Raw genomic sequence first — 13,089 nt, forward strand, 5'->3', positions numbered from 1 at the left:
TTTTAAAACATGTTTTACTTATTTACAAATTAAAGATGGCTTAATAAAAATAAGCCAAAGAGAAGTGAGGGGTTCAAGTGTCCCAGGAAAGTGTACAGAGGTTAGTGGGAAGGCCAAGCCCACTCACTCATCCCTCAGCCTATTCTCTTAGGCCTGAGTCTGTTAAGAAGGTTCAGCTGTCCTAATAGGAGAATGCCAGAAGCCATGGTGTCAAAACAGAACAGAATTCTTAAGCCATTGTCCATCATGCCTCTTCAACTCTAGTCCCAAAGGATGGGGGCCAGCAGGACAGGGTAGGATATCCGTAGTGTAGAGCCAGGAGAGTTCACTCTAATAAATAATAATAGCTCACATTCATATAGCACTTATGTGCCAGGCACTGTGTTGAACATTTTACAATCATCTCATTTGATCCTCACAACCCTTGTAGGGACTATTATTGCGCCCATTTTAGAGATGAGAAAACTGAGCCAAACAGAAGTTATGTGACTTGCCTCACACAGCTTGTAAAGGTCTCCATCTGGATTTGAATTTAGGTCTTCCTGACTTAGTCCAGTGCTCTATCCACTGTACCAACTAGCAGCCCTATGAGGTATTGCAAGCCTGTGCCAGGCTGCCTGCAGAATCATCCTATGTTCAGCTTCCATGTCTTTTCACCAACTTATCCCCCATGCTTGGAATGCTCTCCCTCATGATCTCCACCTTTATATTCCCTGACTTGCTTGAAGACTCAGATCAAATACTATCTTCTGCAAAGAGGCCGTTTGCTGGTGTTCCCCACCCCTACACCATTTAAAAAAGATTATCTCCAAATTACATTGTATATATCTTGTACATATACACAGTTGTCTCCATGTTGTCTCCCTCATTGGAATGTGAGCTCCTTAAGGGCAGGGATTTTATTTTTACCTTTCCTAATATTCCCGGAACTCAGCACAGTACCTGTAACAGACTGAAAAAAAGGGTTTGGGGACATTGCCCCCTGTGTCTTAATCTCATCTACCTCTGTAACAAATCCAAGACTCTCCTAGTAGAGAATCTGTGGGACTTCTGTATATCTATCTACTGGCTTTCTCTGATTTTCTTTAAAATCTCATCTTCTACTGGAAGCTGTTACCAACCCCTCAATTCTAATGCCTCCCCTCTCTTATTTACTTCATATTTATCTTGCATACAGTTCGTTGGTACACATTTGTTTGTTTGTTTGTCTCCTCATTAGATTTCAAGTTTCTCCAGGCAAGGACTGTCTTTTGACTCTTTGTGTATCCCAATGCTTAAGCAGTGCCTGGTAGTAGTAAGTGTTTATTATAAGTGCTTATTCACTGACTGATTACCCACTGGGTAGAAAGGACTTTCACTTTCTTCACCTCACAGACTGAACGTTGGAGGCAAAAAAGTTGGAGGCAGCCAAATCTGGCTCTCCAATCCTATCAATCCTGTTCCCTCTCACATTGCCAAAGTGTGTGTGTAGTGTCTGCTGGTCTAGGGAAGTTAGGTAGAAGGCTTTACCATTTACTACTATCTCTAGAATAGTGTTGGATATTCAATAAGTGTTCTCTGTAAGTGACTTTCAGACACAGGCGAAAATGGGTATCATTGGGAAACAATGGGAGGCAAACCAAATCTACCATTGCTCAGAAAAGCACAGAGGAGGCTGGTAAGAGGAGGACTGGGGGACTAAGGAAGAAAGATTCAGATACAGAATGGGAGAGCAGAAAACTGAAGAAAATTGGAAGTGAAACTTGGGGTGGGAAAAAGTCAGTTACTTTATCATATATATTTTTAAAACTCATACTATGTTGTAGAAACTCATAAATTCATATATAATCCTTTCCCTTTTTGTACATTGTAATGTTTGTTTGTTTACTGTCATGTATTTTTTTTTAAAAGAGATAGAAGGAATTGAAGAAATGTCAGAAGGGGATCTGAGATTAACCTGAAATATTCATTTGGAAGAGAGATAAATATAAAATCTGATAAAGTGCGCTAAGGACTGTTCCACTGAAAAGGTATGAGGGAAAGTGGTCAGAAACTGATCATAGGATTTAGATCAGAAAAGGCGCTTGGTCTAACTTTTATTTTAAAGATGGAGACACTGAGACCCATAAAGGGGAAATTACTTGCTTGTATCTCACAGATAGTAAGTGGGAGGACCCAGGACCTCTGATTCCCAGTGCAGTGGGCTGAAGTCAGGTTAGATATGGAGTGGTGGGGTGGTACCTAAAGAAAGTTCAGTTAGGGGCCTTGGGGATAGGGTGGAGGATCATTGGAAGAAGGACTCCAAGTCCAACACTATCCGCTAAATTATGTAAATTGATAGGTAGAGGACAACCAGAGGCTGAGAAGACTCAAGGGTCATTGGCAAGAGAGATGAGCCTGAGAGCACGAGGTAGGATAGTAGTAAAGTAGCTATCAGGTGGGGCGAAGGGAATGATGGATTATGGGCCGGAGGATGGCAAGGCTGGAAGGTCAGGAGTAGGAGACAGGCCTAGGGACAAGATGGAGGGTCCTAAATACAGCGGTAGTCTTGAGGTCGGGGTCTAGGACACTGCCTACAGTTGCGGAGGGAGGGCAGTCTCCGTCCACGGCCCTCGCCATGGGCCCAGGCCCAGCCAGCCCGCACCCCAGTCTAGAACCCTGGACTTCGAGCAGCTCCCCACGCCTCCGCCTCCCAGGCTTTCTGGCCAGACCAGCTCTTTATTCAGCTCCCTTAGCCCATGGCAGCAAAACCAAGCCTCCGACTCTGCGGTGGACCCCGCCCCACACTGCCTCTGGGCTACTGAGACCCGGCGCTCTCCCTCTCCAGGACCGCTGGACGCGGCCCCGCCCCCTTTGCCTTCAGTTCCCGCCTGGGGGCGTGCGCTCCCCTCCAGCGGCCAGCCCCGTCTCCGCCCCGTTCCCCGCCCGTCACACACACCCCCTCCGCCCCAAGCGCCGGCAGCTGGGAGCCGACGCCCGCCCCTCCGCCTCAGCTCCTAGCCAGCGGGGCTGCGCCGCCGGCTCCCGGCTCCGGCTCGGCTGGAGCTCCGCTCCGGCTCCCGGGACTGGGGGGGCGGGGGCGGGGGCGGGGTCGCGATGGCCTTGTTGGGGGCCGGGAGGCCGAGGCTGTGAAGGAGAAAGGGGGGGGGACTGCCACCATGGATTCAGAGCAGCAGCCCGCGGCAGCAACGGCGGGGGCGGTAGACGGAGGCACCCCGGGGCTGGAAGCGGCCCCCCCACCTGCCCCCAGCCCGGCTGCCCCCGTCCCAGGACCCTCGCCATTGCCGGGGCCTGAAGCTGGGCTTGGGCCGATGCGGCGGCAGCTCGGGGCCCTACTGCAGCCAGCGGTCAACAAGTTCTCCCTCCGGGTGTTCGGCAGCCACAAGGCGGTAGAGATAGAGCAGGAGCGGGTCAAGTCAGCCGGAGCTTGGATCATCCATCCCTACAGCGACTTTCGGTACCGCGGGCCCAGGGAGGCTCCGGGGACCCAGGGGACCCCGCCCGGTCTGACTGACGGTCAGATATTTCAGGTCACAGGGATACCCGGGGGCCTCGAACCCAGCCCATCCCTGACGCACACGTCACTTCCGGGCCGGCGGAGGGTCACCAAGTGGGCCAGGATGACCATTACCTTTGGGCCCAGTAGACACCCCTGTTCCCCTCTACACTACCACCACCATTGTGTAGACTTCTTGTCTTCGAGGGGGCTGGCCCCATTTTCGTTGGGATTGCTGCTGCTGTGGGAAAGACAGCTGTGGTGGTGGGGGGAGGCAGGTATTTCCGGTCTTGGGGGTCCCGGCTCCACCCTCGACGGCATCTTCCGGTCCTAGAAAGAACGAGTAGGGTGGGGATTCCCAGGGTTGCATAGATTCCAGTCCTAGTGTTGGGGGTGAGGGAAATCAGGACGGAGATTTCTGGGGGCCACTAGAGACGGGCAGGGCTTTCACCCTTTTGACCTCCCACCCACTGGAAGCCACTTCGGGGCTAGGAGGAGAAATCTTGGGGGTGCTAGATGGGATTGGGCGGTTGGGAGGAGAAAGATTCAAGCGCTCTTCTGGGCGCTGTCCTTGGTGCTGATGGCGAGTGGCTCGAGGTCTAGGGGGCGGGGTGGAGACTGAGAATTGGAAAGTTGGAGGCTGGCCATGGGGGTCCAGAACACTGCCCAGTAGCTTCCATGAACCTCGGGAAGGTTAAGGAGGGTTGAGCAGTCTGAACCCTTCTAACCCATTTTTAGAGGTTGGATCTCCAACTCCACACTGCAGTAAGAGGAATCTGTCCCTGTCCTTGGGCAAAGTGAAGGACAGCTCTTGGATGAGAAAAGAATTGGGGAGTAGTACCTAAATTTAGGGTATAAAGTTTGGAAGTGGGTCCAGAGCCATTAGATCGATTGTAGCAATGGATGTACGTTTTTTAAAACTCCCCACACGTGATTTCCTTTAAATCTTGAAACGTTCCCTTCCTGCCCCTCTCCTTTGTTCTCCCTACTCCTTTCTTCCCTTCTCTTCTGCCAGGGCCCTCACTAATACCACAGCTGCATTTTTCTTGTGCATATTACTACATTACTGTGTCTTACTGTCCTCCACCGGCAATTTCAGTATTCATTTGTATTGCCTCCAATTTCCTGTATATCATTCCCCTCACCCTTCTCCTCCACTTCACTTCTAAATGTGTGGCCCCTCCTTACCCTCCCCTATGTATCACCCGCTGGGCGTGTGACTGCCTGTGAGTGACTCAGGCTGTGAAGATCCTATTTTGCTTGAAAGTGCTCTCACTCCTCTCCCAGCTTCTGGTACAAACTCGGGTGTCCTTTAGGAGATAAGAAAGGTACAGAGAATGACAGAAAAACAGAGCTGGCTCAGTTTTTTTGTTCATTTTAAAATACAAAGGGTATTTACAATTGAAGTGGGAGGGAGAGAAAGGGGCTGAATGGCTGGAATCTAGCAAATAAAAGAGTTTAGATATAAGTATGATAGAATAGCGAAATAATTAGAGGCATTGAGGAGAGAAGCAGGAGTGAAGTGAAAGAGCTAGGGCAGGTACTATATAGAGAGGGAAACATAATGAACTTCCAAATAAGTTGCAAACAAAATGCAAATTGGCCCCTAATTTTGACTTCTAGAAACTGAGAGTTCTCTTGGTTACCTGGAAAAGAAAGTTACATGGTGGGAAACACCTAGGACTGGGTCATATCCCTGGAAAGCCTAGACAATTAAAAAAATTCCCTTTGGATAAGGGAGTTTCCATCCCTTTTTATTCCTGATCTTTCCTTTCCCAGCCCAGCCTCATACTCAGTTGGAATATCAGTGGATGGAAGGAGTTAAAAAGGATGAGAGGCCAGGGATATTTGTTAATAAAGCTTGTAAGTAGGTGACATGGAAAGTTTCTCCATAAAGATGTTGTCCTTGCCTTTAGAAACTTCCCATTGTTATGGGAGAAATAGGACAACTCTACCACCTTTCCCACCTTAAGACACAGATAGGAAGACAAAGGGTTATAATGCAACCGACATGGACAGTGATAGAATGTAGAGAACAGACCCAGGAAAGTCAGTTCTAGAGAAGAGATTATTACACAGGACTTAGGAGATGGGAGGCACCAGAAAGGGGAAGAAAATGTTTAAAAATCTGGAGACAGGAGAGGATGAGACAGAAGTGGATCAGAAGTAGAGAAGGAGTGCTTAGAGTCCTCACTTCTCTTCCTTTTCCGCTAGATTTTACTGGGACCTGATCATGCTACTATTAATGGTGGGAAATCTGATTGTCCTCCCTGTGGGCATCACCTTTTTCAAGGAGGAAAACTCTCCACCCTGGATTGTCTTCAATGTCCTTTCCGACACATTTTTTCTTCTGGACCTGGTGCTGAACTTCAGGACAGGGATTGTGGTGGAAGAAGGAGCAGAGATTCTTCTGGCTCCCCATGCCATTCGCACTCGCTACCTCCGCACCTGGTTTCTGGTGGATCTCATCTCCTCCATTCCAGTGGACTACATCTTCCTCGTGGTTGAGTTGGAACCACGATTGGATGCTGAAGTTTACAAGACAGCGCGGGCCCTTCGAATTGTCCGTTTCACCAAGATTCTTAGCCTTCTTCGGCTGCTCCGCCTCTCTCGCCTCATCCGATACATCCACCAGTGGGAGGAGGTGGGGTGGGGAGGTGGGCAGGGTGGGATTTATTTCATCCCATGGGGGACAAAAAGTTCAAGAACTAGAGAAGTGGGTGGAGTTTCAAAGGTAGGGTCTCTGGGGCATGACATCATCAGGTGTTGGGGAGAATAGAGAGGTTTTTAAGGTTATTATTCTTACTAGAGAGATGGCTGGGAGAAAGTTTCTGATGGTAGAACTGGAAGATGCTGGGTATCATGGTTGGATTGATGGTTTGTAGTATAAAACTACCCCTGTAAAAGTGTTTGGAGCTAGTCAGATCTAAGGGAAAGGAGGGGGAAGACCAAGATAAAATATAGGAGAGAGAGAGCAGGGAATTTTAAGAATGTAGAAGATGCTGAGAGGATTCAAAGAGTCTTCCCCTCTCCTAATGGGAATAATAGTTAACATTTGTATGGTGTTTTAGGGTTTGCAAAATGCTTTACATATTTCATTTGCCTCTACCCTCCCTTTAGTCATAAGGCTGATGGTAATAATTCTTTTTTAAGGTATCCTACTACCCTATCTAGGGTTATGCCTGTAGTGGTAATGGTAGGATATATATGTAGGGGGTAATTAGTCAGGGTCACCCAAGAACAGAATAACTAGAAATATTTGCAAAATTGTGAAGGGGGCAGGGACCAAGAGAGAAGTAACCCTGCCCACAGCCCTGCACACACTCCTCCCCCAGATCTTTCACATGACCTATGACCTGGCCAGTGCTGTGGTTCGGATCTTCAATCTCATTGGGATGATGCTACTGTTGTGTCACTGGGATGGCTGCCTACAATTCCTGGTCCCAATGCTCCAGGACTTTCCTCCTGACTGCTGGGTCTCCATCAACCACATGGTGGTGAGACACTTCTCTATCCCTTGGGCTGCTAAAGGCCACTCTTAGGTCTCTCTTGAACTGCTAGAGATGGGTAGGAGCATGAACTGGCTTATGGTAAGGCATGATGGAGAGATAGACAAGAGTAGAAAAAGATCCATAAGGGAAAGAAAAAGATGTGTGAAGGAAGAAGAGAGAAAAGCTCAATCAACATGTATCAAATGCCTACTCTGTGCCAGGCATAATGTTAAGTATTGGATAGGACATGAAAGGGGAAAGAGGTGAGGGGAGTGGGAAGGAGAAGTGGAAGAACAGGAGAACTACCACTACTTTCTCTCCCAATATGCTTGTGTGGCCCTTGGGGGTTGGTCATCCTTTTGTGATTTCCCAGACGATTCTGGGGTAAGGACCATAACTCGGTCTGTGGTGTTAGGAGCATTTGAATCAATGACTGAGCAGTTTAGAGGGTAAAAGATCCAGGCCCCTAGTGGCTCAGCGCCATTCTCTTTTTCCTCAGAATCATTCTTGGGGCCGCCAGTATTCTCATGCCCTCTTCAAAGCCATGAGCCATATGCTATGCATAGGCTATGGGCAACAAGCACCTCAGGGCATGCCGGATGTCTGGCTCACCATGCTTAGCATGATTGTGGGTGCCACATGCTATGCCATGTTCATTGGTCATGCCACGGCCCTCATCCAGTCTCTTGACTCATCCCGTCGCCAGTATCAAGAGAAGGTTAGCAAGGGTAAAGAGAAGGGTGGAGGTGGAGGTGGAGGGAGGTAAAACCCAACTTGTGCAGAACACTAGGACCCAGACATCCTACTTGGATGCCCATTCTAAATTGTGCCCTTTTGGGTCTCTACATCTTTTCCCCTCCTCTTCTCCCCATCTATTGGCTTTATGTCTCCAAATTGTTTTCTTGTGTTTGGGGAGGTCTCTGTTCCCTTGCCTGTGGGTTCTATGTTTCTTTGTACCTGGATATATCTGTGTTTGTGTCCCCTTGTACTTTATCCATGGCATCTTCCACCAATTCCACTCTCTAACCTTGTGTTTATATCTTTGTATTCATGTTTTCTTTTCTGTGCCCTTTGACTTTTGTTTCCATGTCTCTGTTCCTGTGTGATCTCATGATTGTGTCTCTGCCCACATAGGCCTTTGGGTTTGTGCTCTTGCTCTGTCTCCTTGTCTGTATTATTCCTTGTGTCTGTATGTCTGTGTCACTCTATGTCCTCATGTCTGTATCTTCCTGTGTATCCCTGACCTTGTTTCTTTGTGTATATTCCCATATCTTTGTCTTCATGCTCCTGAGTTCATGTCTGTGTGGGTCTCCATACCCATGTCTCCATATGTGTGTCCTCATATCCCTTTATATTCCCATATTCTCATATTCTTGTCTTTGTCAGTGCATCCATATCTCTGTGTTGATAGCCCTTGTCTGGGTGGGGCTGGTGTCTTCAGTATAAGCAGGTGGAGCAGTACATGTCCTTCCACAAACTGCCAGCTGATACCCGTCAGCGAATCCACGAGTACTATGAACATCGCTACCAAGGCAAGATGTTTGATGAGGAGAGCATCTTGGGGGAGCTGAGTGAGCCACTTCGTGAGGTAGGGGGGTAGAGGACAATACTCTTTGAGATGGGGCATTTAATGATGCTGAATAATTTAGGAAAGACAGGAAAGCCTAGTGTTGGAAGATTGGGAGCTTCAAGTAGTAGGAACTTTTGAAGGTGGGCAGCATCTGCAGGGTATATCTTTTCTGGAAGTAGAGCCTTACAGTAACATTGCCTATGCTGACCCTATCTCTCATTCCTTTTAGGAGGTTGGGGTCTTTGAAACCAATTATGTTCAGTGAGGGCTAGTTCTCTGGTCATAGAATATGAAAATTTCCTGGCAGATGATAACCTAACTGACCTCACCTTCTCCCTCTGCCCAGGAAATCATTAATTTCACTTGTAGGGGCCTGGTGGCCCATATGCCCCTGTTTGCTCATGCTGACCCCAGCTTCGTTACTGCTGTGCTCACCAAACTTCGATTTGAGGTCTTTCAACCAGGGGACCTCGTGGTTCGTGAGGGCTCTGTGGGCAGAAAGATGTACTTCATCCAGCATGGACTTCTCAGTGTGCTGACTCGTGGTGCACGGGACACTCGTCTCACTGATGGCTCTTACTTTGGGGGTAAGCAGGACTGCGAGAGGAGAACTGGGAGAGAGACATAATGGAAAAAACAAGGGAATTTAAAGGCAGAACCAGTCCTAGGTTCCATGCTTTTTTTGGGAGGGGGGGGGGGTGCAACACTATGTCCCTGTACTGCTGTTGGATAGGCAGTCTCACATAAAGAGGCAGATCTAGTGGGTGAGAATAAAAATATCTTGGGAGCAGTGCTAAAAAGATCTGAGACTCTTGGGTTTTTCCTTTCAAGCCTACCTTTGATATTCATTTGAACCTGATTTCACTTAGAAAAAAAGTTTTCTCATTAGTGGTGCTCTGGGAATGAAAGAAGAGACACATAGACACATACAGCATGTCCTTAGCTCATAAATCCATAGGAATAATCAATGGCTAGAAGAACAGAGAGAAGTGTGAGGCTAGTAGTTCAGCTGGAAAACAAGACTATATCTGGGGCCTATGAATCCCTGTCTCATCAATAACTTTTTTGGGGGGCCAAGTGAGATGCTATCTCCCCCAGATAGACAGAGGGAGAGGAGGGCAGGAAAATAAGAGAGACCAGGAATCTTTCCTATTAGTAGGAACTAGGGGATTATCAGAGCATTTGAGACACCCCAGAAGGAATTAGAAAGAAACGATAGCATGTCCTCAGAATTCTAGTAAGTATCCCTCAATGGAAAGCAATCCCTTTTCTTAAACCACAGATTTTACTTCTACAGTATAGAGCAGCAGTGCCCAGGGAGTATGGGGGGGGGGGGGTTGGGAACCCAGAGGTGCTAAGAAGATGGGATACTGACACCCTTCCCCTCTCATTTCCCCTCAGAAATCTGCCTACTGACTAGGGGCAGGCGAACAGCTAGCGTGAGGGCTGACACCTATTGTCGCCTCTACTCACTCAGTGTGGACCATTTTAATGCGGTGCTAGAGGAGTTCCCCATGATGCGGAGAGCCTTTGAGACAGTGGCCATGGACAGGTTGCACCGAATTGGTGAGTCCCTGCTACATCCACCCTTTATGGTGAGGCCCTTTATTTTATTTTATTTTATTTTGGCCCTGAGCAAATATCCAAACCTTTGGTCTTTCCTTCCATTCATCTCCCCTGCTTATAGCACACTGCCCACATTAGCAGTGCCATCTTTCCCATCCCACCCCTAATTCCGCAGCTTGGAGGCCCACTCCTTGGCCCAGGTCCCTTCTCTCTGTCCTACTTTTGACTTTGCTCAGGGATTACCTCTCCCCCTTAATTTCAAATAGGATGTGCCCAATGCCACCCCATAAATGCCTACCTTTTATCTCATATGTGTGAGACACATCTTCTGAACATCTCCCCTTACCAGCTCAGACCCTGTCATGCTTTGACACCATCTTATCTGTGACATCCTTAGGAAAGAAAAACTCCTTGCTTCAGCAAAAACGTTCAGAACCCAGCCCAGGGAGTGGTGGTGGTGGAGTCATGGAGCAGCATCTGGTGCAGCATGACCGGGACATGGCCCGGGGAGTGAGAGGGCTGGCCCCTGGCACTGGTGCTCGCTGGAGTGGGAAGCCAGTGCTGTGGGAGCCCCTGGTTCATGCCCCACTGCAGGCGGCTGCAGTCACCTCGAGTGTGGCCATTGCTCTAACCCACCATCGGGCCCCTCTGCCCCTCTCCCCAGACTCTCCTGCTGTTCTTCTTGCCCGCTCTGCTCGCCGCTCAGCTGGTTCTCCAGCCTCCCCGCTGGTGCCTGCTCGGGGACCCCCTTTGTTGGCTCGAGGGCCTTGGGCATCCACATCCCGCCTGCCTGCACCAGCAGCCCGAACTCTTCATGCCAGCTTATCCCGGGCAGGGCGCTCACAGGTTTCCCTGTTAGGTCCCCCACCTGGTGGGGGTGGGCGACGGCTAGGGCCCAGGGGACGGCCACTTTCAGCATCACAACCTTCACTTCCTCACCGAGCAGCTGGGGAGGGCTCCCCTGGGCGCAAGGGCTCAGCAGGTGAGCGTTTGCCCCCCTCAGGGCTCTTATCCAGAATTCCAGGCATGGCCCACCCCCTCAGGCCTCCTGCCTCTGATCCAGGTAGCACCAGGGGCCCCCAACTTCCTGCTAACATGTGAGAACTCCTGGGTACATCTAATCTTGATTGTGAGAGAAGGTGTGGGTGCTTTGATGTCTATGGGTACCACAAACAAAGCATCACATACTGAGGATGTCTCCCTTCACTGCTAAGTGGAAGAGTCTACATAACCCTTAACTCAGCCATCCCCCTACCTGACATGCCTCCATCACTACCAGATAGAAGCATCTCAATGCCCTTTCCTCAGAACATCCCCCTGGCCATAGACCTTCCCACATATATTCCCTCTTCCCCACCCAATAAAGCATGAGGATCTTCTTATCCTCATCACTGCCAAGTAGAAAGATCTCTTCTCCCAGCTCCTGCATCCCTCTGCTCATGAGCCCTTTTGGGGCAGACGTCCCATCACTGCCTAGTGAGGCTACCTTCCTGTTCCCCCATCACTGCCAAAAACACAGGCCTCATGCCCCTTGTTTAGGCATCCACCTCTGCTCTCATCACTGCCATCTGTAGGCACCTCCCCGTCTACGGCCCTCTTGGTGAATACAAACACCTCTTGCCCAAATGGGTGTCTCTTGCCAGCTTTTCTCAATCCTATCTTTGTTGTAGAAAAATCTTGTGAACAAAGAGCCACATCCTCCCTGTGCTCCTAACCAGCTGTGCCCCTGGAGATGGGGAATGTCCAGCCCCTCCCTAATGAATGTGCCAGCCTAGGAGCCCTAGCAGCTGAATCCTTAGGTAATTCATGATTTATTTATATATTGCCCTCTCTCTTAGAGGAGGGGGAAAGACAGAGGGGGTCTTTCTCTCTTAGAGGAGGGGGAAAGACAGAGGGGGTCTTTCTCTCTCCTCATGCCAGCTCTGTGGCCCTTACCTGGCTCCATCAGCAATACACAGACTCCAGTTCCCCATCTGTGTAGGGGGAGAGAAGGGCCACCTGGGGTAGGTTTGGGGGCAGTTTTTACTTTTAGGTGTCTTTTTTTCCTATGCTGTGAGAGAGTGGGGAAAGGGTGAGAATCCAAGCCACGGAGTGGGGGAAAGATGGGAACAGGGTAGGGGAGGGGCAGACCAGCCAGCACCTCTGCCTTCTCAGGGATACAGGAAGCCCCCCAACCTCCCCCTCTGTCCCTGTCTTCCCCTTCTATGACATTAGTATAGGAAGAACAAGAGCCAGAACCCTGGCATACAGCTCCCCTGCCATGCTCTGGGCTCTGGGATTCTTAGTGTGTGTATGTGTGTGTGGAGGAATTATTTTATTGGTTTTTTTAAATGTTTGTTTACAGATAGTTGGATATATATTAAAAAAAATGTCCCTTTTGGCTCCTGGTGTGCATGGGGTACAGCAGTGGGTTTTAGAATAAGCGTTTGAACACCAGATTGGGGAAAAAGGCTTCTAGGCAAATGATAACAGGGTAGGAGGGGTGAGCATTGTCTGGGCAGACAAGATGGGCAAGAAAGTTGGTGAGGACTTTAGGGACTCAGTGCCACCCACTATCATTTGGAGTGAGATATTATGGGGTCATAAAAGTAATGCTAGAGCAGGGATCAGAGGGTCTGGCTTCAAATCCTGACTCTCCCACTCACTACTTAGATTGTCTTGGGCAAACTGCCTCTTTCCTCTAAACCTTAGAATCAGTACTAGATCAGTTTTAAGGTCCTTTCCAGCTCTATGCCTTGTGATCCTATGAGTTCAGGTATGCTTTCAGTTCTGGCAGCATCTAATAAGTTCACGCTACAGGGGGCAGGATCTGAACCTTCTGAGAAAGGGGCATTACTTTCTCTACTTAGGAAATTCAGGGATCCCCGAACACATGATGTCTTCTCCTTTACATCTCATCTTCCCCTGTTGCTGGGTGGGTAGAGAGACTCTGGGAGAAGGAATTAAGCAGCTGAGCTGAGACCAATGACTTAGGGTATTTTAGGGAT

General features: G+C 49.1%; 1 protein-coding gene across 2 annotated transcripts; it reads left to right on the top strand.

The window, feature by feature from the left end:
* Positions 1-2,804: 2,804 nt before the first annotated feature.
* Positions 2,805-12,482, top strand: HCN3 (hyperpolarization activated cyclic nucleotide gated potassium channel 3). 2 transcript variants are annotated; one of them, XM_072647217.1, is made up of 8 exons: positions 2,805-3,436; positions 5,690-6,119; positions 6,811-6,972; positions 7,466-7,684; positions 8,408-8,554; positions 8,883-9,123; positions 9,938-10,102; positions 10,500-12,482. In XM_072647217.1, the coding sequence occupies exons 1-8, from the start codon at positions 3,138-3,140 to the stop codon at positions 11,201-11,203; spliced, it is 2,367 nt and encodes a 788-aa protein (XP_072503318.1). In that variant the 5' UTR covers positions 2,805-3,137; the 3' UTR covers positions 11,204-12,482. The 2 variants fall into 2 exon arrangements, with proteins under 2 accessions (XP_072503318.1, XP_072503317.1); XM_072647216.1 differs by lacking the exon at positions 7,466-7,684 and having other exon boundaries at positions 2,974-3,436.
* Positions 12,483-13,089: the final 607 nt, after the last annotated feature.

This window comes from Notamacropus eugenii, chromosome 2 (assembly GCF_028372415.1).
Source record: "Notamacropus eugenii isolate mMacEug1 chromosome 2, mMacEug1.pri_v2, whole genome shotgun sequence".
NCBI classification, from domain to species: domain Eukaryota; kingdom Metazoa; phylum Chordata; class Mammalia; order Diprotodontia; family Macropodidae; genus Notamacropus; species Notamacropus eugenii.

Coding starts and splice junctions, on each gene's coding strand:
- HCN3 (XM_072647217.1), top strand. CDS start 3,138: ATGGATTCAGAGCAGCAGCCCGCGGCAGCAACGGCGGGGGCGGTAGAC. Junction 6,120..6,810: donor ACATCCACCAGTGGGAGGAG/GTGGGGTGGGGA, acceptor CTCCTCCCCCAG/ATCTTTCACATGACCTATGA. Junction 7,685..8,407: donor GTCGCCAGTATCAAGAGAAG/GTTAGCAAGGGT, acceptor TGGTGTCTTCAG/TATAAGCAGGTGGAGCAGTA.